Raw genomic sequence first — 24897 nt, 5'->3', positions numbered from 1 at the left:
AATATGCCAAACTTCTCACTTTAAAACTTTCAGTCGATATCTCATGAGGAAGCCGAGAGTCCCATAACAGTGATAGTCTCCGTTGTTGTTGTCAGATTAATTAAAACAAAATATTGCACAAATAAATTGTGGAGGAACAATTTCAGAGTACAAAAAAAAAACTTTCTTAACATATATAGTATATTTTATATAGATTGTGGGAAACCTTATGTGCATCACTGACACTATAGTTCTTCTTTTGCCGGCAGCATGAATTCACTTCCTACTCTGTGGCAGTGTGAGTAGATAAATAATGATGTCTGTCTCTTTATGTAACCTGTGATTTAATGACAGCTTGCCCAGGATGTAGTCTGCCTTTCGCCCAGTCAGGTGGAATACAGTCCAGAAATATTCGTGTGTCATCCATTATTTCCATTCTCAGTTAGCAATAAAAATAAATAAAAACTGATATTTTAATGGACTCAACACAAAGAATTAAAATACACCTATTTGTTTAAGCTAATATAAAAAAATCCCAAAACAAAAATGGACTCCAGGAGTTAATTTGATTTTAATATTTAATTTGGCTGGGTTGTAAATTAAATGAAATTAAATTATCTACTGTATAAATTGTATTATATATGTGGTGGCTGTGAAGTGCAGAACACGAAAATACAAGCAAACAAGGAAAAAAAAAGGAAAATCACCCATAATATGAAATATACTTTGCTAGTCGTAAAACTTTTCACTGCTTGGATGTTACAGAATAAATGAATTGATGAAGTTGAAAATCCTGCATAAATAAAGCGACGCTAAGTATAGAGCTGCTACTTTAAATGATCTCATCATTCCAGAGGGTGTTTCTCTTCATTTCAATACTTCATCGGCTTTCTATAGCTTCTAAATTTCCCTGACGAGCGCATTTCAGTTGCAATGGAGAGAAGTCATGCTGTGGAGGACTTCACTCGACCGACTATAGTGGGAACACCTGGCGCAAGCGTTTCCCTATGTTGCATTCCGATTGGTCCAAGCTCCTGCACGCTCATCTTCAGTCTCCTCATTATTGTGCCTTTTATCCGTCAGTCTTCTCATGTAGTCCCTCCCCCGAGGTATGAAATAGGCCGTGTACTTGCCACATTGGAGCACTATTTGCCCAGCCGGCTTCTGCTCCGATTTCCCCCCACCGCGAGTGCGCCTCTGCTGCGGAGCTTTACGCGCGGGCAGACTGGAGAGAGATGACAAGAGCCCCGCGGAACTGGCCAGACAAACATGGATCTGCGTAAAATGATCATTTCGGTGCTTTGGATATTATTGCTGAATAATTTGGAAGAGTCTCACGCGGAGGAAGGTTGGTAGAAATGGACTTTGTTTACTCATTTTGGACCGTCGTTTGCAGTGTGGCGAGCAACAGACAGATGCTTGTTTGGAGGAAAGGCAGGTGCACCAAATGTTTAGCGATCCGATCAGAAAGATGGGATTATTATTTTTAAATAAAAAAAAAACACTTTGGAGACGTATTTGACGTGAATGTGAAAGCGGGTTTTACGCATTTGTGTCGCGTGCGCTCAAGGCATTTAAACCTCCCAATGAGTTTGTTGCTGACAGTTTAACATTGGCACAGAACGACAATTGGATATATTAAGTGCATTAACTCATTTTAATTAAAAAAAAAAAGCTGCAGTTTTTTTTTTTTTATATATTTGAATTGATTCGAATGCAAAGTCAGATTTAGTCACAGATTTTTTTTGTGCAACTGGTTTCTTTGTCTTCTCACTGGCCGATGCAGCGTTCACTGCTCTTGTTTAGTCTTGTTTGTCCATATTTATTCCCCATTTAAATACTTTGGAGCACTTTTTTTCCCCTAGTGTGTTGTTGTGGTCGCCATAAAACTGCGGTGGTTCCAATATGCTGCATTTGAGCAATTCACTATGATGAGACAATTATGATTCACTTACTGCTGATGTGAGATTTGGCTGTGGTTTCTTTATTGCTCATATACAGTATGTGATGGAGAGAAAAAAAAAAGATGTTTGCAGAAAACTGCTCAGGTCTGCACAAAGTGTTTAGCAATGCAAAAGCTGCAGTTTGAGACTTATGATGCTAACCAGTTGGAAGATTAAAGGGGGGGGGGGGGGTACTTTGGTAAAATGGGTTATTAATTGCAAAATACATCCCATCATTAAGCACATGCAATTCTAATATATTTGTGAAAAAATGACATTCTGCTGCACCGAGCCAGATTTAAAGACCTTTTATTCGGTAGACGCGTCTGCATGCCTTACTGACAAAGTCAAAGTCTAAACCCATCGATCAAGATCCAATACAAGTGCAGAGCTGCACCAAAATGACTTAACAAATTCAATAACTGAAGAATTGATTAGAGATGCCACTACTTATTAACTCAACAATATGTTTATTGTTGTGGCTGCTGTTTGCAAAGATATGGGCCAGCACTCCATCATAATCAAACTGTTGGCTAGTTTTCCTTCATGTTAGGTGGCTACACCTCAAGATGCACTTTGACCCCGTTTTAACTCGCAATATTTCTCATTGAAAAAATCACATCCATAGACATTTGAATTTATATTAGATCTCCTCAGATCTGCCTCATGTAGTGGCCGTGGAGTGTAATGCCACCATATGTCTCAACTCACATGACACACTTCCCCACGTCAAGGACTACTCAAACACATCCGCAAGCGACTCAGGATTTAATACGTGCACGCACTTGACATATAATTCTACATGCTGAGCTTGCTCACCAAACACCCGACAATTTCCGACCGGCTGCTGAAGACATCGCTTGGGCACGCGCATGTGGGAGCTACACATGTTGTGAAGAGCACTTGCGCAATATTATTGAGGAGTAAAAAGTCGGGCGGCAAGCATCACCCCCCCAGCAGAGTCAATCCAGCCACTCCCCTCCCTTACAGGCCGCTTTTCTCATTCCCCCACACCTCACCACTAACACACCTTGGCATCTCATCGGGTTCTCATTTACTTCCACATGCCTCCTTGCCTAGCCCTCCCCTCCCTCCTTCCCTCCCTCCCTCGTCCATCCATCCATTCCGCACAAGGCGAGCGGGTTGCAGAACAATAAGCACACAGCGAAATTGAGGCCCTTGCTGTTAGTGTGGCCGGTTTTCCATGATGCCTCACTTGTCATGTCGGAGTAATTTGAGGGATTTTACTGGGCTTTGCATGCACAGGCAGTCTTGTTATGCGCCCCAATCCTTTTCTGTCATGTGACTTTGGATGATCGTTTCTACCAGGATGCACAATGAAACACGAATTCTCACTGTTTGGCCATATTACATCCATATATGCATGTTGTTCTGATATTTTATGAAAAGTTTTAGGCAAATTTTACTCGACTTGGATGGCAGAAGATGTTGTAATTGGTTTAGCCTTTGCAATGTTTTCACTGGAGAATGTTGGTGCTTAGGTGAGCCTGTAGCTCAGCCATCTTTCACTCTCACAATGGGGACATCTTTGCTGCAGCGTATTTCCATAAGCCTCGCTATCTGCTCTCATCTGACAGAAATGATCCCACTGTGGGAATATTTTTAGCCCCGGAATATATGCATTTTGATCTTCTGTAACATTCATGGTGCACATACAATAAGGGGGAAAGAAACAGGAGGGGAATGAGAACCCAATCTGAGGTTGGGATTGAATAATTGTCTTTTTTTTTGACCCATTCATCTTAAATCGTTGTGCACAATAAGAAAAGAAATAAATACATTTGTTATTAATATGCCAAAAATGAGCTCTTTTGTTTTTATGTTGCCAATTTGTTTCTTCTGCCCCCAAGTGGCAAAAATTAAGTCTTGTAAAGGTTATTTTTAAAAATACATTTGTGACATATCTTGCTTTCGTGACAAATGCTGAGACTTGCACTTTCCATATCACCGCCGACTGATTGTGATACATGCAAGGTTATTTTCACTCACCAGGGTCGGACGGATTGGATGTTAAGGACAACGTTTATGTGTGGGGCTGCTCGCTCTGATAACTCTGACCTCGGCGAGTATGAAAGGTCAAAGCGATTTGCGCCCATGACAGGCATAACAGGACGACGTGGTCTTGTCAATAAATTAGGGACAGGGAAGAGGACATTGAGTCAAATATAAGGAAAAGGTGTGGGAATTGTAAGCTGCCACCTCGGCTTTCTATCATTGCTCTCGTATGTTAAGTGTAATCAAACAGTCCGGGTGTTCCTCGAAGTAAGCCGGTCAGCAAGATCCTTATTTACTTCCCAGTCCACTCCGAAGACATCGACTGAGCCCGATAGACTGACAAATTGCATGAGTGTAAAGGAGAAACTGTGTGACTATTGGAACCCGATAGGCTGATGCTCGGGTCTTTTGTTCTTGGTAAAGACGAGAGAGCATCAGCAGGCACTTATGCTTGGATTGGCAAAAACCAATCAAGCGCAGATGAGGGCCAACAAGTGTGTGTTTTAGTGTAGCTGTGCGTGTGAGTCTATTTATTGCAGCTATTGTCATAGTTAGGGCTAATTATTATTTTCCAATTGTTGTTTTTCTAGGAGCGTACCCCCCCAACCCCCCCTTCTCTTCCTAGTTGTCACTCAAGCCTGAACATTAAAAGACAGAATCCATAGGATCACTTTCGACAAGTAGATTTAATGAAGTGGCTCTCGAGTGTAAAAGCCGCACTCGTTTTTTTTTTAAGAATTTTTTTTGCGTTCATTTGAGTTTTTTGAGCTGTTCGAAAAAAATGGATGGATTAAAATTTGTCGGCAGACATTTCAGTCCAGATTGTCTAAAGTTGATCAATTGCAACTGCAATTCTGCTGTTGGAAGAAAGTTCAGTAAAAAAAAAAAAAATTAACTACAAGCATAACAGGGCTTAAGGTCTCTAAACATTAATTACAGCGCAGATACGATGGGAAAAAAAAAACCTCTAAAATAGATTGAGTTCTGCTGAAGCAGCCATTTGTAGCGCCCTTCATCCTATTTCAAAAGACCGAAATTCATTTGCTGAGTGACCTTGTTAAATGAACTTTAACTTGCTTACGTACGAGCTATTAAGACATAGCACGCTCTGTCACATTCTTTAGAATCAGGGATGAGTTTTTAAGGCCAACTGTAAAAGGTGTCTTTCCTGCAGATGAAAGCAGTACAAAAAAAAAGTTGTACATTTTCCCTTTATGGCTGTTTGACAAATGCACTTGTAAAACAAACACACGCCTTATTCCATATTTATATTTTTTACAAAGTGAGCATTTTCTTTTGGAGTATAGTCTCGCTGAAGTCGTCAAGGTCAATGTTCTAAAAGCTTTCTGCCTGCAGCCAGCCGTTATGCAACAATCACGCGAGCAGATTTTTCTTCCAATGTAATGCACGAAAACATTTTTTTCTTGTGTACCAAAGGCTGATGAGGTTCCACGCCTTCTCAATAAAATACCAGTCACTCATCTCCTATGCCTTAGTTACTCCGGCAGAGACCGGCCGACCCATGACAGCGACCTCATAATGTACTTTTCATGTCCACTGATTCTCTTTTACCATTTCTGAACTCCTGACACGTTAGCAGAACTTGCGAGCCGTGCTTGAGTAAGTCCCGAACAGACGGGAGGAAGAAGATGTCAAGCGTGCTACATATGTTCTTATTCTGCTTCCCAATTTAATCTATAATTTAAGTCTTTCTGTCTGTGATTTTTTTTTCCCTCCACTTTGGTAAAAGGCAGTATGTGTTTTGTCGGTCCATATTTTTTTTTCTGGATTTTAAGTGCGCCTTATAGTTTGAAAAATACGGTAATTTTGATTGACACTCGTCAAGTGTTTCCCGTGCGCTGCTGCTGCCCTGGAGTTTGGCGTGGTCTTTGTTTTTGCTTGTAACCCCCCCAGTCGCCCCTCCCATCTCCACTGAGAAGTGGTAATGATTGTCATGTTGGAAATGTGTCCGGCAGGGCCTCATAAACCATTACCCTCATGTCTCAAAAAGCCCATTAATCTTCCTGAGGGGTGTTTGACCTTTCAAACTCATTAACCAACAGCGGGGCGGAGCAGACGGATGCCAACGTATGCATAAGCTAGCGTACTTAGTCAATCTTATACAATCGCGGACTCACAGGTGAAAGACGTTGATGTTTATCTGAGTGTTAGCATGGTGGTTCTCCTCCCCATCGCTCTCCACTTCATCCTCTCGCCTCCTCACCGCGTCGGCTTGGTCAGCGACCTGGAAAATTGTTCGACCTTTTAATACACATCTTCCCCGGTGATGAATAAATACATAAATCGCCCGGCTGCGGCTCAGCCGTTTATTTTGCGATAGTCGACACCCCCCCCACCCCCTGCGGTTTTCCCAGCCGTACACCTCGACCTGCACCTTCTTCCAACATGGACACGGAGGAGGGAAGCAGGGTGTCTTTGAAGCGCTAGCCCACCCCGTGGCGATGAGTATCCATAATGAAAGGGTGTTAGTGGCCAGAGAGTGTGCACGTGAGGAGCAAACAAGCAAATGTAATAAGCCCGACTGGGCGAGGCGGGTTAAGACACCAGCGTGGGGAGCGACTCTTCTCACTTTATCAGTAGGCGAGGGCAGAAGGCTGAGAGCGCAGTAGGTGGGAGAAGATGTAACCGAGCAGTGTTCCACCTAGTTTATTAGAATTCTGTAATGGCCTTTTGGATTAAAGAGGGGAAGGGGCGGAGGGTTAGTAAAAAAGTGCAGGGGAGACTTTGTATGCACGTATCGAAGCAAGCGATAAATCTGAAAATGGAGAGGTTTTCGAGTGCCCTTGAGCAAGGCTGTAAACGTTCATCCGAATCTATTATGTCTGTATATTTGACATTGGGTGAATTTGTTGAGTATAAAAAAAGTGACGCTATTGATTATTGTCCTTACAAGCTGCTTTTATAGTACCTGGATGGTCCAGTCTATGCTCTGTAAAAAAGATATTTTATAGATAGCTGAGGGAAAGTCTTGTTTAGATGTATTTTTTCATGCCAGTTCTGATTGCTCCTGGCCTCGAGACCTCGGGTGTGAATATTTGTGTGTGCTCCTGCGCTTTGTATGCATACTCGGCAGTGATTGCAATCAGTGTCATCAGTGCGGGGCGGTCGGTGAGGTCCACCCCTCCCTCTCCTCCCGCGTCTCATCCTCTCATCCGTAAATGTTGCTTTCCTGTTTGCAAGGCAATTAGTCTGCCAGTCAATCAGTTAGTCGATCAGATAACCAGCTGGCTGGATGTCAGGTGACTCAGTCACCTCTACGGCAGCTGGTCAAGAGGCTATTTAGGAAGGCGGGGCAATTATAACGCTATTTGGCCAAATCAAAGATGATGAGGATTTGGAGCAGCGGAGAGAAAGGCAGTCATTGTCAACACAACAGTGAGAGCATGAAAGACATTCCTTCCCAGTGCCCGCTGTGTTGCTAATTGCTAAATGCGCTGAGAGCTTACTGAACTGTGTTTACCTCTGTTCATCATTATTATTCTGCAAGGGGGGGGAGGGGGGTCGACGGGAACCATTCCTATGGCAACATCGAGAATCAGCAAAACAAGTATTCAATGGTACCAGTGGAGTTAAAGTCATGACTTTATCTATAGATGTATTCTCTATTTATATTTACATTTATATTTGTTTTGTCTTTTCATTTGTGTACAGTAATCTTATTTTTTTCCACGTTTGAAATAAACGAAACGAAACGAAACACATATTTTTTTGATTGATTGATCAATTTTATTTCGAGCTTGAAAACAGAAAAAGATATCAGCAAAATATAAAAGGAAAAAGAAAACAGGACAATAACAAAATGTCCCAAGCAAGTCGTAAATAACTTAAACAACAATTAGGACAGCTTGAAAAGGAGTAGGAAGAAGTTAAAGAACTTTTCAAATATCGATGCAATAATGCCGTGAAATAAGTCAGATAAACAACATTTTTATTTATTATATATATATTTTTTACTATATATTTATTATATATATTTTTTATTTATTACATTTATTATATTTATTTTATTTTTGTAGAGAAATACATGTCATAAATTTGTGCAGAAACAGATTTTTCCATGTTGCCGGACAACGTCGCCATTAAAAAAAAGGCAACAATGTTGTATTTTTCAAAACATTCCCATTCATTCTCTTTCGCCCGCTTGTATTTTTTTTTTTCAATTATCGCAAATACTTTTTCTGACATAATGAGCCATTTTTCCCAGTAACTGCGCACGGTTCAGTATATATCCAAACAATATCTACGGTTATTACAGCGCTGTGCGTACGCTGTTCATTCTGCCAAGAATTGGTTGAAATGTGCTGTAATTGATTTGGCCTCACATTGAATACATTTGCCGTTTATTTAGCGGGTCCGAGCTGTCTTTTTGTGTTTGAATGCGTGCTGGAGTATTAAGTCCACCTTTTCACGGGTAAATTGATTTTAATGGGGTTCCTGAGGGTTATTATGAGGTTGATGGAGGTGTGCCACCTTTTTTTTTTTGTGGCGGCAGGATGTTGTATAAAAAGTTATTCATTGTTGTTCATTTATTTTTGCTGATGATGTAATGGTTCGACACGATGTTCTCTCAAGGTTTAATTGAAATGGTTTAGCACAGGAGGAGGTAGACTCGATCTCAAGTGTTCTTTCCATCTGTTCCACTCTCTTCTTCTCTTAACCCCGTCACAATTAATCCCGGGTAGTGTTAGTGGATAGAATTAATACCCAGTCTCAAGTTGGTAGTAGTATGTGTTCCGAGGAGTAATGGACTTTTCTGGAAGGTCATTTCAAGGAGTCTTCCGTTAAATCGCTAAATGGCGCCAAAGCACTCAGTGAATCCGATTGGCAGGTAGATTTACATGAGTGCGAATCGCCTACCAGTGGTGGAATTGTTTTTATTTATTTTTTCCTTTTTCTGCACTTTTATATTGACACGCTGGTTCAGTGAGGTCACATGACTTCAGCTGTTGAATATTTTTACTAACCTGTGACTTGGAAAGGTTTGCATTGATGAAATGAATAACTTTAGATCATTTTATGACTTCGTTTTTAAAAGTCTTGCGTTGTGGTTGATGCCTGTCCAAGCTCGACTGACAAGGGCAGAAGAAATGGCAGGGAGGACGGCGATTGAAATGCAGTCCGGGGGAGGACAATACTGAATCTAATCTGTTTATACAACCTCACCTCCAGCCTCCCTCCTGTCCCCTCTAATTCCAAAGTAGACAAACAAATATACACATTAATGCATAAACACACACACATTCTCACACACTTTATGAAATGAACAGAGGTCCTTTGCTTATCTTGCAGGTGGAATCGGGAAAAAGTGGAAGAGTTGCATTTGCATTTTAATTTGCCCTCAATCAGGCATTGTGTTTGGTGTTGCAGCAGCGGAATTGCCTGGTGTGGAATGGCCACCAAATTCAAATCTGGAGATGAGGCTTTTTTTTTTTTTTTCTTTTCGTCTGCTCAATTTCTCCTTTGTCACTCATTCTGCATCACTGTCACTCTCTCTGTTTTCTACCACAGCTCTGCAATTTTATTCCTTGCTTATTTACTATAACCTTCAATTCTACCCCCCCCATTCCCTTTTTTATCACTCTCTTCATTTCCGAACCTATCCCACCACACACACTTCTCATCTCCAGGACAGCAAATGCACAGATTTCATTAGTGATGCCATGCCATGCTGGGGAGTCTGCTCCAAAAGAGTTCAGGCACTCATGGAATTATGACCCCAGACTCTCTTCATCATCTTAACCCTCTGTCATACCATCCCTCTTTACAAACATCCATCCTCTTTTTTTTTTAGAAAAACCAAACACTCTACCCAATTCCCTCCAGCCTTCTAAAATATGGACTGAAATTGTCTGTGACAGACAGATGACTTATTTCTTGCAGCAAACTGTTCCTTAGAGTTCAGACCAGGGAAGGTTGGACTCATTTGGTCTGTTCCGTACTTTCTTTTGAAGAGCTATAATTCGCTTCTTTGCTGTGCATTGGCGGCGCTAGAGTTGGGGGGGTGGGGGGACACAGGGCCCCCCTCCCATCCTTATGTAAAAATCACATGAGCATGGGGAACTGTAAACAAGACACAGACTGGCCTAAATTTTCCAAATGAGAATCTAGAGCTTCTAACTACTTGCCCCACTTTGCCACCTAAAACAAAACATGCTAAATATAAACTTAATTAATGACATTTTATCGGCCGATGCGTTTGGAAAAAAAAATTGGGTAAATGCACCAGTGAAGCAGTTTTAAATTCGGTTTATTTTGCAGTTATGCAAACATATAATGTCAACCATGGTGAGGCTTTCTTAGAAGCTGGTCCTTAACATTTGACAGCGTCTGGGTGTTTATTACCATCTGCACTTGGATGCCGAAAGCACTTCATGACAAATGGCTTAGTCATTCCGTCATTTATGATTTGCAAACAAGGGTGAAGAATAACTGGAGGCTTGGTTCCTGTACAGCTATGCGACCGCGAGAACTCTTGATGACCCAGTAGGGTTGACCTTTAATTTCCATGCAGTGTGTTATGGTTGCTTGGTGTCAAGAAGGTTTTTTTTCGAGGTCAAGTCAGCGGCTCGTCTGACTTTAACCCTAAGGGATCAGCGAGTCAACGGCAGCATATTAAACTGTAGAGCAAGTATTGTTTTGGAGCAACTTGTCATTATTTTGGCTCGAAAAAGTTTTGTGTCTGGTTTGAGAAATGTCCTCACACGTTCCATTTGTTTCCTTCCATTTATTTTTTTTGTGCAACATTGACACCTGTCGCCATTTGTTTGATGGATATCCACAAACTTTGTGGCAGCACATGAATACCACCATAAAAATGACAACAACAAAAGATGTAAATAAAATAGTATTTATTTAAAAAAAAAAACGGTTAAATAGCCTTAATTGCTTGACGATTGAAAGTCTCTTAACATTTATTTTTCATTCCAGCCTTGATGCTTTCACGTCCTCCAAATGGAAAACACAGCCCTGAATTGGAAAACAAAAATTCTATTCAGTGCCAAAGAACTCAAATAGCTAAGACAAACATTCACTTGCTTATCTTTACTGCACTCATAAAGACCTCCTGATTTGTACTGATCTCCTCCAAGCTCCAACCAGTTTCCACTCATTGCTGCTCACGTACAATCACACGTCATAAACGTGACAAATCTCTAATCAGCCTTCTTTAGCGGCATTTTTGCCAAAGCACACTCCGCCACTCTCGCTGACTGACAACCAAGTTGTGATTGGGAATGTCAAGCAAAACAGAGACATGCTTGTTTCCCGTGGTGTTATCTCACCACCTCGTTCCTCCAGGAGAGCCGGCGGCAGTTTCCGACATCGCCACCCGGGGAAGGAGAGCGGCAGAAAATGATGGCAGACCTGTGGTTAACAGTTAAAGCCAAACAAGTAATTAGTCCTGATAATTAAATCCTCCAGTCAGCGCCGTAGAAGCCGTACTTGCTGTTTTTGCTCAATTTACATAAACAGTAGAGTTGCTCTGTTCAAAAAAAATGAGGTATTAGCTGATTAATTCTGTTCTATTATCTGCCGGGCGATAAGCAAATTAACAGTTGGCTGTGGAGAACTGACGTGGAAAAATGGCTGGCGAGAGATGGGGAGGGGGGGGAGTTTTGGCGCTAAACAACTCGTGGAACAATGAGGGCCATAATCCGGCTGCGTGCTCCCACGGGGTCGCAAAGACTTTGTTAAATTGTGTGTGTTTTGACTAAAGTGTGTTTGTCTCTTTTTATTTGCCGTCGTTAGTCGTTTTTTTTTTTCTTCCCCCGCCCGGCGCATTTGCATAATCCTGCGTTAGCAGATAAGTTATATTTGGGAGCGTACTGTGAAGATTTGTTTGCCTTACCTGCTTTTGTATTTGTTGCTTACTCGAAGGGGGAGCTCATCAGTTAGGGATGCACTTTATGCTTCTCATTAAAGAGCCTCTTTGATTTCATTAATTACTGACCTACTGCTGCCACCGCTGTGCTTTGGCACAATTTGGCATTCCAACTACTCACATTTTACTACCTCTATTGTACTCTGCATTATTTATTTGGCTTGGTTATTAATAACCACGATTACCCAAGGAGTGTGTCTGTGTACATGGAGTGTTGATTAAGAATATGATTACTGGCTAGGCTAAAAACATAAATTATTTGGTCCCAATTTTTGCAAAGTATGAAATAAAATCATCTGGATTTAGATACATTTTTATTTCCTGCAACACCTTGACAAATAAAATGTATTTAATTTAATTTAATTTGTGATCCCGATGATCAAATCTCAAAGCCTTTCGAAAAAAACTAATCCGACTTGCTCGCAAGTGTTATTCTTGAAGCGTATTGTTGACTTGACAATCGCAACATACTTTTTTTGTGTAGTTCCTAACTTCAATTGGCTCTCAGGTTCTTTGTCCTATTGACTGCTACAAGCAAGCCATCTTTCCGTCTCCCTCTCTTTTCTCTTCCTCTGCCTAGCACAGCTAGTTATAGACACTATTGAGTGATTGTCTGACAGTCCAATCGATCTCCAAGGTCACACTACTGGCTATTGACAAATGATCCCGCTAAGCCCCCCCCCTCCCCTCGCCATTATTCTCTCCCTCCCATTTTCAGATCTTTCCATTTCTTGGCCCTCTCTGCCAACTTTCTGCGATATCACTAATTTCACCTTTAATACGATCTTCCTCTCCGTTCTTGTCCCACCTTCTTTCTTCTCCTCAATTGTTCATCGATGCAGCCTGGATCGAAGAGGCAGATAATAGAGGCTCGGCCCTCTGGGGGAGTCGGCGTCGACATTGTAGCTCTGACCCGATTTGGATGAGAAGAAGAAAAAGTAGAAATGATTGATAGGTACCCAGGTGAAGAGCCACTGTCACTTTAGTCGATGGAAAGACAAAAATAGAGTCAAACATCCCATAATTTATTCACTATACGAGTCTACATTATTTTTCTTTTCTCTCGAGATCTGTGCAACGTCTAAAAACTTAAATCCGGACTTCTGTTCTGACGCTCAGAGTCGTATTAAAGGATTTGGCTGTAATTTTGTTCATAAACACAACATAACTGCGGCACACCAAAATATAGGCTTAAAATATAAGCTTAGCCCAAAAAGTCAAGTCGCTTTAAAGATGAGGTCAGTCGCTAATAATAATCCACTCTCACTGACATGCACACCAGCTGGCTAATGCCTATGTATTAACCTAGTTTGACATTAGCTTTTTTTTTCTTTTTTGTCCTAAAACATTATATGACTATTATAGCTTCAAGATGGAGGTTATTGGACTGTTAGCCGATGGACTGCAGCCCAGCAGTCGCCGCCAAAATGTATTTTACATTACGGGCCAGGAAGAAGCAAGTAATGAAAAGCAAGTAATGATGCATGCATGCAAATATTATATACACATTTATTTCTCCCTCGGGGGAAACATTGCGTCGTTATTGCCAGTAGAGTCGCAAAGTCGTTGTAGAGCTGGCGAGGGAGCGCTTTTCGCTTTGGACACCCTCGGGTAGTGACTTTGTCTAAAATATGTTAGTCCATTCACATTCCGCTGTGTCTTTGTGTTTATATTCACATTTGACCTCCATCAACCCGCTGCAGGAATTCCTCAAGCATTTATCTCTTAGTGAATAAACATGGGGAGAAAATTGATCAAACAAAAAAAAGTTTGAAGGTGGTTCAGGTGATTTTTTTTTTTTTAGATTTAAAGTCGCACAATAACTTTGTCAGCGGAAAACTTTTGAGCTTTTCTGTGAACACGAGAGGGCTGTTTGGCTAAGAAAGTGTTAAGGGAGATTGGTGAAGGAAATAGATTGGAGGGGACAGGCGAACAGATTGTAAAAGCCCGATAGTAACAATAGGGACATTGTATAGGAGGCCAGTGTGCGATAAATGAAGGCGCGAGGAGGAAGTGGATGAAGGTGTTGTAAATGATAACGTGAGATGATGATGCATCTGTCACTATGTTGTCTTTGGGTCTCAGCAGGCTCCTGTCAAGATAGTAGCTTGAATGAGTGTCTTGTTAAATAATGTAGTTCGCTACCTGTGCGGGCCGGAAGGCAGGCTAGGCTGAAAGTCGAGCGCATTGGGAGAAAGTTGTTTTATTTAACACTTCCTCGTAAAGGTTGTGGAGTAAAGGCCACCTTACTGTAATCTATTTGGGATTGCGAGTCAAACAATCCCACAATTGCTTCACGAAGCAAATTTGAAGCTTCATTTAATTTCCCATACTAGCGTGCAAAATAAATGGTTGAAATGTTTACTTTAATTTGCTCACACAATAAAAAATATTATTTTGGAGGTCAATATTTGTGTCACATTAGAAGCTTCATTTAATTTCCTTTTAATTTGCTTCTTTATGCAAATATTAAAGAGCCCTTGTGGTTTCTTTTGCTTTTACGCGAGTCAAACAATCCCACAATTGCTTCACGAAGCAAATATGAAGCTTCATTTAATTTCCCATACTAGCTAGCAAAATAAATAGTTTGAAATGTTTACTTTAATTTGCTCACTCAATAAAAATTATTATTTTGGAGGTCAATATTTGTGTCACATTATTTATGCAAATATTAAAGAGCCCTTGTGGTTTCTTTTGCTTTTATCTATTTGAATAGGCTCCTTCAAAAAGGTTTCTCCGGCATGTTCTTTCATAGCTGAAATATATTTTGTGTCATCCATCTGTGTTGATTCATTGCTGCGGGAATAGAAATCTGCGTAAATGGTCTGTGACAGTGTTGCTACCTCATCCATGAACTCTCCACTTAAAATGGAGAGCTAAATCATAGTCAGTATTCGCTTTTTGTCATATTTGAGTACTTGGTCATATGAGCTTGACATCAACTGAAGGAATATCTTTTTTTTTTTCCCGGGCACTACTAGGTTCAAATTGTTTTACATGTTCTCCCTGCTTTTCTAATAACCTCGATGGCATCACCATTCTGTCCCATTGAGTCACGGGAAACACACGACTCTCACTTTATATTTGGGAAAAAAAAAAAAAGATCCAATTGACACTTTCTTCCCTCGGCATGACTGATTCCGCCACTGGTGTCAATTTTTCGATGCCTCGACGTTTTCACGAGATGTGACGTCTTGCGTAATGTCACACATGATGATGCTTTGACTCATATTTCTCTCTACTCCTACTTGCCCTCCTTGCACCATACTCTGAATCACTCAATGACTCGTTTCCTTCCCCGGCAACCTGCGCACACACGTCACGACATAGTATAATGTCCAGATCATCTGGAGGATGAGGAATAAAAATCATTTTGTGTATTTTGACTTGTAAAAATCAAGGCAGTCGGATTAGCGCCGCCAAGCAAGCAAGTTCATCCTCCATCTAACCTGCTGCTGAGTTTTCATGTTCTCCCCCTAGGCCTGTGCTTGGTTCTCTCCGGCTGCTGCCGCTTCCTCCCGTGCACTAAAACACACTAATTGGGTTAATTAGAGACTGAATTGCCTGTAGATGTTAGTGCCTATGTGAAAGCTTGCCTGTCTCTTCAGGCATGTTTCTACTCGGCATTTCGACGGGGTTTGCTAGCCAAAAAAAAATGAAATTAGAAAACTAACAGTTCTCAATAGTCATCACATCCATCAAACCTAAGGTGAATTTATGGCTAGCATTTTTTCCGCTGACTCAACAAGCGCTAAAAGGCACTTAACGTTCCCTGATATTATATGAGTGTACAAGTTACCGTATTTTCCGCACTATAAGGCGCACCTAAAAACCTCCAATTTTCTCAAAAGTGCGCCTTATAATCAGGTGCGCCTTATATATGGACCAATATTGAGCCACTACAGTAGGTGTGTCCAAAGTCCGGCCCACGGGCCAAATGTAGATATCTTATACATCGACAAAGTTTTAAAATGGGCCATTCATTGAAGGTGCGCCTTATAATCTGGTGCGCCTTATATATGGACAAAGTTTTAAAATGGGCCATTCATTGAAGGTGCGCCTTATAGTGCGGAAAATACGGTATATTGCAGTTCATGATATCTGCTCTTTTGGTTTTAACGCAATGTTATTCCCTTGCATTACTTCCTGGAGATTTTCCTTAATAAAGTTATAAATAATTTAAAATGAAGAGTAGCTTATGCCGCTAAACCACAATTAACAAGCTACATAACTGTCGGTAATTGCTCATTGACTTGTGTACGCTATTGTAAACATAATTGGAATGAAACGGCGCTTTGTTCACCTCTGTATTATATTTTGCGTCACGCATTATATAGATAAAGAGACACATGCGCCGAGCGTGGACGCGGCCATTCATCTTGAAGTTAATTGCATGCCGGACTTCAGAGAGAGGACAACCCCAGTCTCTTTACAGTATGTCACATTACACAAGTTGAAAGTTTAATGACTCTTTTAACGGGAAAGCCCAGTTTGAAGTTAATGTGCTCTGCTGTTACAGCTGCTATTATGGTCCTGCTGTGCGTGCATGTGTGTGTCCGTGACAAAGTGGCTTTTCTTGTCACCATTTATCTAAGACTTTTGTACGTGTGTATGCGTGTGCACGCTCTTGATTTGCGCCCGTGTCCATTTATACCGAGCATTTATCTTTTATGTCCCTGTTTGTGTTTTTATGTGACACTTCATATCCTCATCCATTTATCCTTTTTATCTGTTCTACGACACTACTGTATTACTGTATTGCTTTTGTTCACTTCCATCTTATCTCCCCCTTCTGTGTTTTTAAGCAGTGGGGCGGTGTAGTAAACAGCTAGATAATTTCTCATGTGAAGTGGTGAGATTTCGTGCGTCCCGTGTTCCCCAGCCGGCTTCTGTAGAAAGACGGTAAATTCACAGCAAGCTCAAGGCTGATTTGTCTTCAATATTTAGGGGGCAAGTGAATAAGTAGTGTCCTCGGGCATCAACAGTATCCTGCTGAAAATGGCTCAATTATTCATCTTGTATGCGTGATGCATGTTTTTAAAATGGCTTTTTTTTTTTTTTACCAGGGTTTGAGACTCGTTTTATTGTCGATGGTCACAGTAGCGATATTTCAGAGCATTTGAGAGCGGTGAGAACTGCTTTATTTATTTATTTTTTATTCTTTCAATTTTTTTAAGACATTGGCTGGATGGATTTATTTTTGCTTTATAAGGTTTTTAATAAAGTGGTTGCTTATTTGTTATTATTATTGTTATTATCCTAGGGGATATGTTGCAGCAAAATGTGGAGTGAGGGTTATCACACATTATTCACTATTCAGCTTCCTTCTCCCATATTATATGCAGTCTCTTCAAAGTCTCCATGCCCTCTTCCACTTTTCTCTTGTAGGGGAAGGATAATACCTGGACAATAGCTGGCCCAAGTAAGCATCAGCGGACTGTGCTTATCCAGGTCTCGGTGCTCTCTTCTCAGCTTTTCTGAGCTCTGCAGTTGGCTCAATGTCGACTGACTGATAAGTAGCCGGTGGGTCACGGAGAGGACAGCCAATGCCGGGCGCTAATCCCACCATGAAACTATAGAATATTACAGAGGCGAATTATAAAAATGAGCCCCTTTCAGGGGGATGGATTAAAGCTGTCTGCCTTTGTTAGCATGGGCATCATTGTGTTACTGAGAGAGAGAGAGAGCGATCGTTCTCTGTGGATAAATGTGAGGTAAAAAAAAAAAAAGCCTCTTTATGTTGGTAAAAAAGTGAAAGTAAGGGCCCCTTTAGTCTTTGAAATGACCCCCTTGAGACAAAGCTGCCTTCAACTGAACAAAAAGGAAGCTTTTGTCACATAAAAAGAAGTCTCGCTTTGATTTATTTGAGCACTTTGCTGTCGGCTACATCTCAATTTTACTTGTCAGTGTCGTTACTGAACTGCTTTTACTAATTTGAATGAAACGTTCACGATTACATTAATTTTTTTTGAAGCTTTGTGTTATTTTTGAAAACAAAAAAACCCTTTTAGCCTGACATGCTTTTTGGAGTGTTTTCCTTTTGCTTGTTTCAACGTAATAAAGTGTTTAACGTTTCGTTTGCTGCTAAATCCTCCCGAGAATACCATCCAGAAGACAAATAATACATACGCAGACCTCACCTTGTACAATGATAACTGCACTGCAAACTGCTGACACAAACATCCAGTAACTTTTTAGCTGATGTTGAAGTCACCGTATCCCGGAAGGTCCCGAGGGTTGTGAGCAGTCTTACGCCGTAGCAGCATGTCCTCATGGGATATATTGTTTTAGTGGATCTGCAATGTAAAGTTGGATTCAAGCTAGGCCTGAGTGCTATGGCAAAATGTTATGATATATATATGATATATAAAACTTTTTTTTTTTTCTCTGTCTACATTACTCTGAAATTACTTCTGCTCAAGTCCATGCAGTCTATATTTTTTATCTTTAGATCAGGGAATGAAAAGTTTTGAAATCAGAGACTAGTAAAAAATGTTTTTTAAAAAGATGAATGCAAAAAACAATTTCCAGCAATTTTTCTATTTCTTAATAAGTAAAGACAATTTGCAATTTTTGTCGATGCACAAATTTGTATTCGCAGGCCACATCAAATGATTTGGCGGTCCATATCTGGCCCCCGGGCCTTGTGTTTGACACCTATGCTCCAGATAAAAGCATCTAATCATCTCTTTTTGTGATTAGTCCCAGTTTTTTTGTGGTTTTTTTTTTGCATTCAGAGGTCCAAATCATCCCTGATAATGATGAGCAATTATTTATGAAACAACCTTTGAATTAGTCATGGCTGTTATTGTGTCATAGCTAATAGTGTCCTATGCTCCCTAAGTGAGTCCTGTTTCGGTTTCCCATTCGCCCTCTTTTTTTTTTTTTTGACTGCCTCTCGTCTTTGTTCTATGTTTCCCCCAAAGAGCCATTAGTATCTCTAACTAGGCTGTGATTACATGACTTCTGTATTCATTGTGTGATCATAGCGCCAACTATTTCCTCGGAGTCGCTGACATGACGTCTCACTAAGGAACATTTATCCCTTGGCGTTTAACCAACGTGTTCATTCATTTGCGCTCGTGTTCAGCCGCTCTCCCTTCCCTCATCTCTGTTTGCCAGCTTTCCTCCATTTCATTCCTTTTTTTTTTCTTCCCTTTTCACCCTCCTTTGCTGATTAGTTCCTCTCCAAGTGTCTGGCCTCAGCCTTCCTTCAGCAGTTCTCCTGCAACCTTGCCCTCTGACGCTCTAATCTCCTCCAAAAGCCTCCATGTTATCTGCTAAGCACAGAAGCATGCTTTGGGTAGCCGCTGGTGTTAACCCAAAAACAATAAAGTTAAGTGTTTAGTAAATGATCTCTCATGGCACGTCAAGGCTTCACTTTCTGCATTTCAGCCAAAGCACTGTGGTTGGCTGTAGGGGCACATTTAAAAAAGTACAAAACTCTTCTCCTAATGGCCTCTAAGCAATTTGTCCTCATAAAAGTAAATTGCTGTCCCTATAAAGTGAGCCTTCTTTTTTTGTCACGATTGAAAGTATTACAGTGTGTAGCATAGGTTGGACAGAAAAAATTGGAATTTAAAAAAAAATTGGTTACACCTTTTAAAATATTTATTATCGTCATGACCTCATTGGCGTCTGAGCAAAAAACCTCAGAATAGTTTCTGTTCCAATTTAAGATGACAACATGCTGGCTGTAATAAAAAAAATCATGTCATAAAAAGGAATTAACACATTTTAAGAGACTTCTCATTGTACTGGTGGCTGTTCAAATATTGGGTCCCCCTCTAAAAGGATGTCAGACTTTCATTACTTTCGTACATTTTCATCATAACTGAGTCATTTTGATGAGTAGCCTGCTGCTTCCCATTGTATTGTCTTGTGCGCTGTCCGTGGTGCTGAAAAGTTCGATTTTTGTTTTTCTTGTGGGTCTCCTCGAAGAGGATGTCAAACTTTGATTATTGGAGTAATTCTGATGAGTAGCCCGCTGCTTTCCATTCTACTGTCTTGTGAGCTATCCGTGGTGCTGAAATGATATATTTTTGTTTTTCTTGTGTGGCTCCTTTAAGAGGATGTCAAACTTTCATTATTTTAATACATAACTGAGTGAAAGCCTGCTCATTCCCATTCTACTGCCCGGTGAGCTGTCCGTGGTGCTGAAATGTTAGATTTCTTTCATTATTTTAGTACATTTTCATCACAACAAATTCTGATGAGAGGCCTGCTGCTTCCCATTCTATTGTGAGCTGTCCGTGGTGCTGAAAAGTGGGATTTTATTTTTTTTATTGTTATTCTTCTGGCTGCTGAAACTTAATTTTATTGGGCACAGAATCATGATGACAAGGTCTTCAAGAGACACTATTAAAAGGTAACAATAAAATAACACAATAGGCTCCATGTTTTGACAAGGCTGCTTCGGAGTCAATGATCCTTATTTCATTATACCAGATGTAGCTTGTCATAATGCACTTTCATGATTACACTTTTAAAAAGTTGAGAGCAGAATGTTTTTTTTTTGTGGTTGTCACGCACCATCAACAAACATATTTATCTAATCAACGTGTTTTCTTCCTGCAGTGGTGCTGCTGAATTCTAAAGAGACTCAGGCAGAGCTGGGCTGGACCTCGTATCCCCCCAATGGGGTGAGTTGGCTTTTTTTTTTTCCCTTTAACTATTTTTTCGACATTTAGTTGCTGTGTTTTGGTCATATCTAGCTGATCCCAATTCCTGCTTATTAACAAAATCATTTATCAAGAGGGCATGGAGAATATCAGATGAAGCCTAACAATGTTTCTATTTGTGCACGCTGTGGTTCACACGTTATCGGATTATCGCTTATGCTAGCAAAGCATAACATTGCTGTAACAAAATAAAAATCAATCCTTATTAAATGGATATATGCAGCACTTTATTCTTGTATATACCAACAACAAGGTCCTTAACAGCTTATATTCTGGAATCCGATGAGGTTTCTCATCCACTCGTCCGCTGATTCGCACTTTGATTCTGGTAGAAAACACTTTGTTGGCAGGTCGGCGCGCGTGCGAGCGAACGAGAGCCGAGAACAAACACAACAGTTTGACGAGATTGCATCCACTTGTCGTGCTGCCTGTCAGATTGGCCGCTCAATGAAAGAATCAATTGATGCATCAATCGCTCCCCCCCCCCCCCCTTTTGTCACCATGGTGTTGTTTAGGACAAGAACAGCACTAACGAGCCATTTTTGAAATGCCTGCTTTGAAAAGAACTTTTATATGGGTTGGGCTACATTGAATCTTGATTCTTTTCTTTTGTAGTGGGAGGAGATAAGCGGTGTAGATGAAAAGTACAAGCCCATCCGGACCTACCAGGTGTGCAACGTGATGGAGCCGACCCAGCAGAACAATTGGCTGCAGACGGGCTGGGTGGCCCGTCGAGGCGGCCAGCGTATCTTTGTGGAGCTTCAGTTCACGCTTCGTGACTGCAACAGCATTCCCGGCGTGGCGGGCACTTGCAAGGAGACCTTCAACCTCCTATACGTCGAATCGGATCGGGATCTCGGCGGCGTGACCCGAGAGGACCGCTACACTAAGATTGACACCATCGCCGCTGACGAGAGTTTCACGCAAGGCGATTTGGGTGAAAGGAAGATGAAGCTGAACACTGAGGTGCGGGAAATTGGTCATCTGAACCGGAGGGGCTTCCACCTGGCGTTCCAGGACGTCGGGGCCTGCGTCGCCCTAGTGGCGGTGCGGGTGTATTACAAGCGCTGCCTCGCCACCGTCCAGAACCTGGCCATCTTTCCCGACACGGTAGCCGAGGCGGCTTTTTCCACGCTGGTGGAGGTGCGCGGGAGCTGCGTCAACAACTCCGAGGTGGACGCCGACAGCCCACCCAGGATGCATTGCAGCGCCGAAGGGGAATGGTTGGTCCCCATTGGGAAATGCACCTGCAGCGCGGGTTACGAGGAGGGACACAGCAGCTGTGAAGGTAGGAAAGCACAAACTATGTCTAATCTTTGAGTCGGGACACAAAAATACAAAAAAAAAAACAAGCTAACTACGAACCATTTGCATCAAAGATACCAAAGAGTCTCTTGATGTCAAAATGTTCTTTTACATGACAACAATGTGAGAAAGACTAAAGTAACAACAGCAGAACAAAGACATCCTCTTGAATACAATAGTGCTGATTTTCCATGAAAGTAGCATTTATGGTTATTTTCAAAGGATGGGAAATTTGGTGGCTCGGTAATAGACGTGAATAAAGCTGGTTTTCCTCCGTAAAAGAAAAACCTTTTATTATCATTAAGGTACAATATTGCTATAGGATATAATTCCGTGCTCCAGCTTTTGATGACACACATGCACACACTGTTGATGATGCAGAAATAACACAATTACACATAGACGTGAGAATGGACAGCGTCTCCTGGGAACGAGAGGATTGCACCGATTTTTTTTTTTTTTTTTTGGTGGGGAAATCCCATTCGATGTGTTAGATACTCATTTAATTTTGGACTATAAGATAAAAATTGAAAAACAGCCTTATAACTGAAGGATCATGTTAAAATCTTACTAAAAACAGAATGATTAAAAAAAAAAGCTGTTGTCATAGCGACGTCCCAAAAAAAGACCCCAAAGCTATTGTTGCACATCTCACAAGATGCGAGGCGTCACAATCGGAATGTGTGTTTGTGTGTGTGAACATGGTGACTAATGTACTGCGGCCTGATTCTGTTGAAAACCACAGCTTCACTTCTGCCATTTGCATCCAGCCAAAATGACGCACACACACACACATCATGGCGATGCATTGACGTAAAAAGACTCAGATAAGCCGTTGCTCATAGGCGAGCTAAAGTTAAACGCTTTCGCAGCTCGTCTCGCTTTATTTGCAATGCATCGTGGGCGTTGTAGTCACTGAGCAGGTGCTACTTAACAAAGCGCTAACAATCCATGTATCCCTTTTCATATTTCAAGCAGATATGGATCCGAAATGCAGAGGCATATCCGTACCAGCATCCAAAATGTTTCCAAAAGTCCGAACAAAAGAAAGAGCTGAGGAAACTTTAAAAGTGGAAAATGCTCACTCGAAATCATTCTGCCTGATTTGATTCATTTTGTTGCCATGGAAACCTGAAGTGCCTTTTTACACTCCTCAGACTCACCATCAATCAGAGCCTGAACTGTATCAAAAATATTTGTCGAATTAGTTATTGCATCATCAGTAAGAGCACAAATTGCAATAACCTTCAAATCTCTAAAGGTACCAAAATCTAATTGCACTTGTTATTGTCCAAACATCTAACAATCATTAATCTATATTAATGTGAGGACCTTTTTGAGTAATCTAACACAAGATCATTAGTTTCAATTCTAGTATGAATATGCAGACAAATCCCATTGCGCAAGATCTATTGATTTGTCCTAAGATGAAGAATTGGGCTGACAATGAGCAAACAAACTAAAAGCACATTAACAAAAAAAGTTTTGGATATAGTTTAGGTCAATCCCTGTCACCTGAGTTTTTCCGCATCCCCGCAAAAGTCTCAACACGTCTTATTCGAGTGCGTAACGAAGCAAGCGCAAATGCACTAAAGTGTCTCAACACAGATCAATATTATTGAATAGCTTGTGAGTAGCTACTGATAATGGCGTGAGCTGTGTTGTGCATTATTAGCACATGCCATGCTAGTCATGCTAGTCCTCGCCAATGCCGGATTGCTGCAGTTTGTTACATCACTCGTTGGATATTTTTTTTATGCTACTGCAGATGTGATTTTTAAATTCGAACTCGACTGGTTCGAGAGGCCTTGGACTCAAATCTCTGGAGAAAAATTCTAACTTTCAAGCTTTGGGTTTGAACTTTCCTGCTTCAATGAGTGTCTAATTGTAGGAAATGTATGCTGCATTAAAAATTTTTTTTTTTTTGTTGAAATATTAAAAATGAAAAGATTTTTTTACATATTAAAAATGGAAATGATAAGTATAATAAAACAAATTCAAATTTAAAAAAATTAAATCAGAAATTCACTTCAAATTGGATGACTATAAATTAATGTATGGATATATTGAGGCTGTCTTGCAACATATACATTTGCATATGAACCCGCTCAGCTTCTTCATGTGAAGATGTAAAAGAGAAAAGTTGAATTGGAGCTATTCTTTGTTTTACTGGCTGTCAGCAAGCCCTTGCGTCTTCTCTCTTTATCAAATCTCTCTGGCTGATGGCTGCACACATGTTCTCCAGTCTCATTATGAAATGATGAACCGCCAGCAGCCGCTGCAGTCTGAGGCCAAATAAATTATGTAATAATTCACCTCGCAAACGCTGTGTGTTCTATTCATGTGTTTCTGTCACACTCTCAACTTCCTTCCTTTTTCTAATTAAGGCCGCCTGCTCTTTTGCTATGTAATTACTGCGGAGTGCGGAACATGCCTTCAGCACATTCACTTATTATCTGTTGTTTGCTGCTCAACAATCATGCTCCTGGCACCTTCACCACCCTGCTGTTCCTCCCTTTCGCTCTTTTTTTTTTCTTCCATTTTTAACACCCCTTTCACATCATCACTGACCTATTTTACATGTACTCACGCCACCGCTTCATTTTAGTCCCAACAAGTTCACCGGGATGTTTGATTTCAAGGCGTCGTGCCGTCTTTTGGCTTTTTTCACACTCTGACTTGATTTCTCTACTTTTTCAGTGCGGCTATCCATCAAGCTGTTATTACCGCCCCCCACCCCCCCCTGTTGGGACCATGTGGCAGGGTGAGGTGGGTGGAGAGGCAGGTTAACCGGCTGAAATCTGCTGGAGATTTATTTGGCTCCGTTTGTGTATGAGGGGAACTCATGTGTGGATGTGATTAAAATTCCGCACCAGCGCGCAATCATCTTTCTCAAGTTGTACTCTTTGTTCCACTTATCTTCCCCCCGTCATGACCTCGTCAGCTCTCTCTTACTCATCTTCTTCTAGGTCACGAACGAGAAGGTCCTTGTGTGTTCTCAATTGTTACTTTCAAAGTTCCGTCTTGATTTTGTCACGTTAAGTCAACTCGGGATTATGTAACAATGAAGATG

The 24897-nt window shown here is 41.0% G+C and overlaps 1 protein-coding gene across 3 annotated transcripts in view; it reads left to right on the top strand.

The window, feature by feature from the left end:
* The first annotated feature begins 1126 nt into the window (after positions 1–1126).
* The window catches only part of LOC119129956 (ephrin type-A receptor 7-like), a 78501-nt gene continuing 54730 nt past the window's right edge, over positions 1127–24897 (top strand). For all 3 annotated transcript variants that reach the window (XM_037263384.1, XM_037263383.1, XM_037263382.1), the window contains exons 1-3: positions 1127–1327; positions 20416–20480; positions 21135–21807. In XM_037263384.1, the coding sequence (XP_037119279.1) occupies positions 1249–1327; positions 20416–20480; positions 21135–21807 (817 nt within the window). In that variant the 5' untranslated portion in view covers positions 1127–1248. The remainder of the gene's footprint in view (positions 1328–20415; positions 20481–21134; positions 21808–24897) is intronic.

This window comes from Syngnathus acus, chromosome 11, assembly GCF_901709675.1.
Source record: "Syngnathus acus chromosome 11, fSynAcu1.2, whole genome shotgun sequence".
Lineage (NCBI taxonomy): Eukaryota > Metazoa > Chordata > Actinopteri > Syngnathiformes > Syngnathidae > Syngnathus > Syngnathus acus.
The sequence above is the reverse complement of the archived record's forward strand: the minus strand, read 5'-3'. Positions and strand labels throughout refer to the sequence as shown.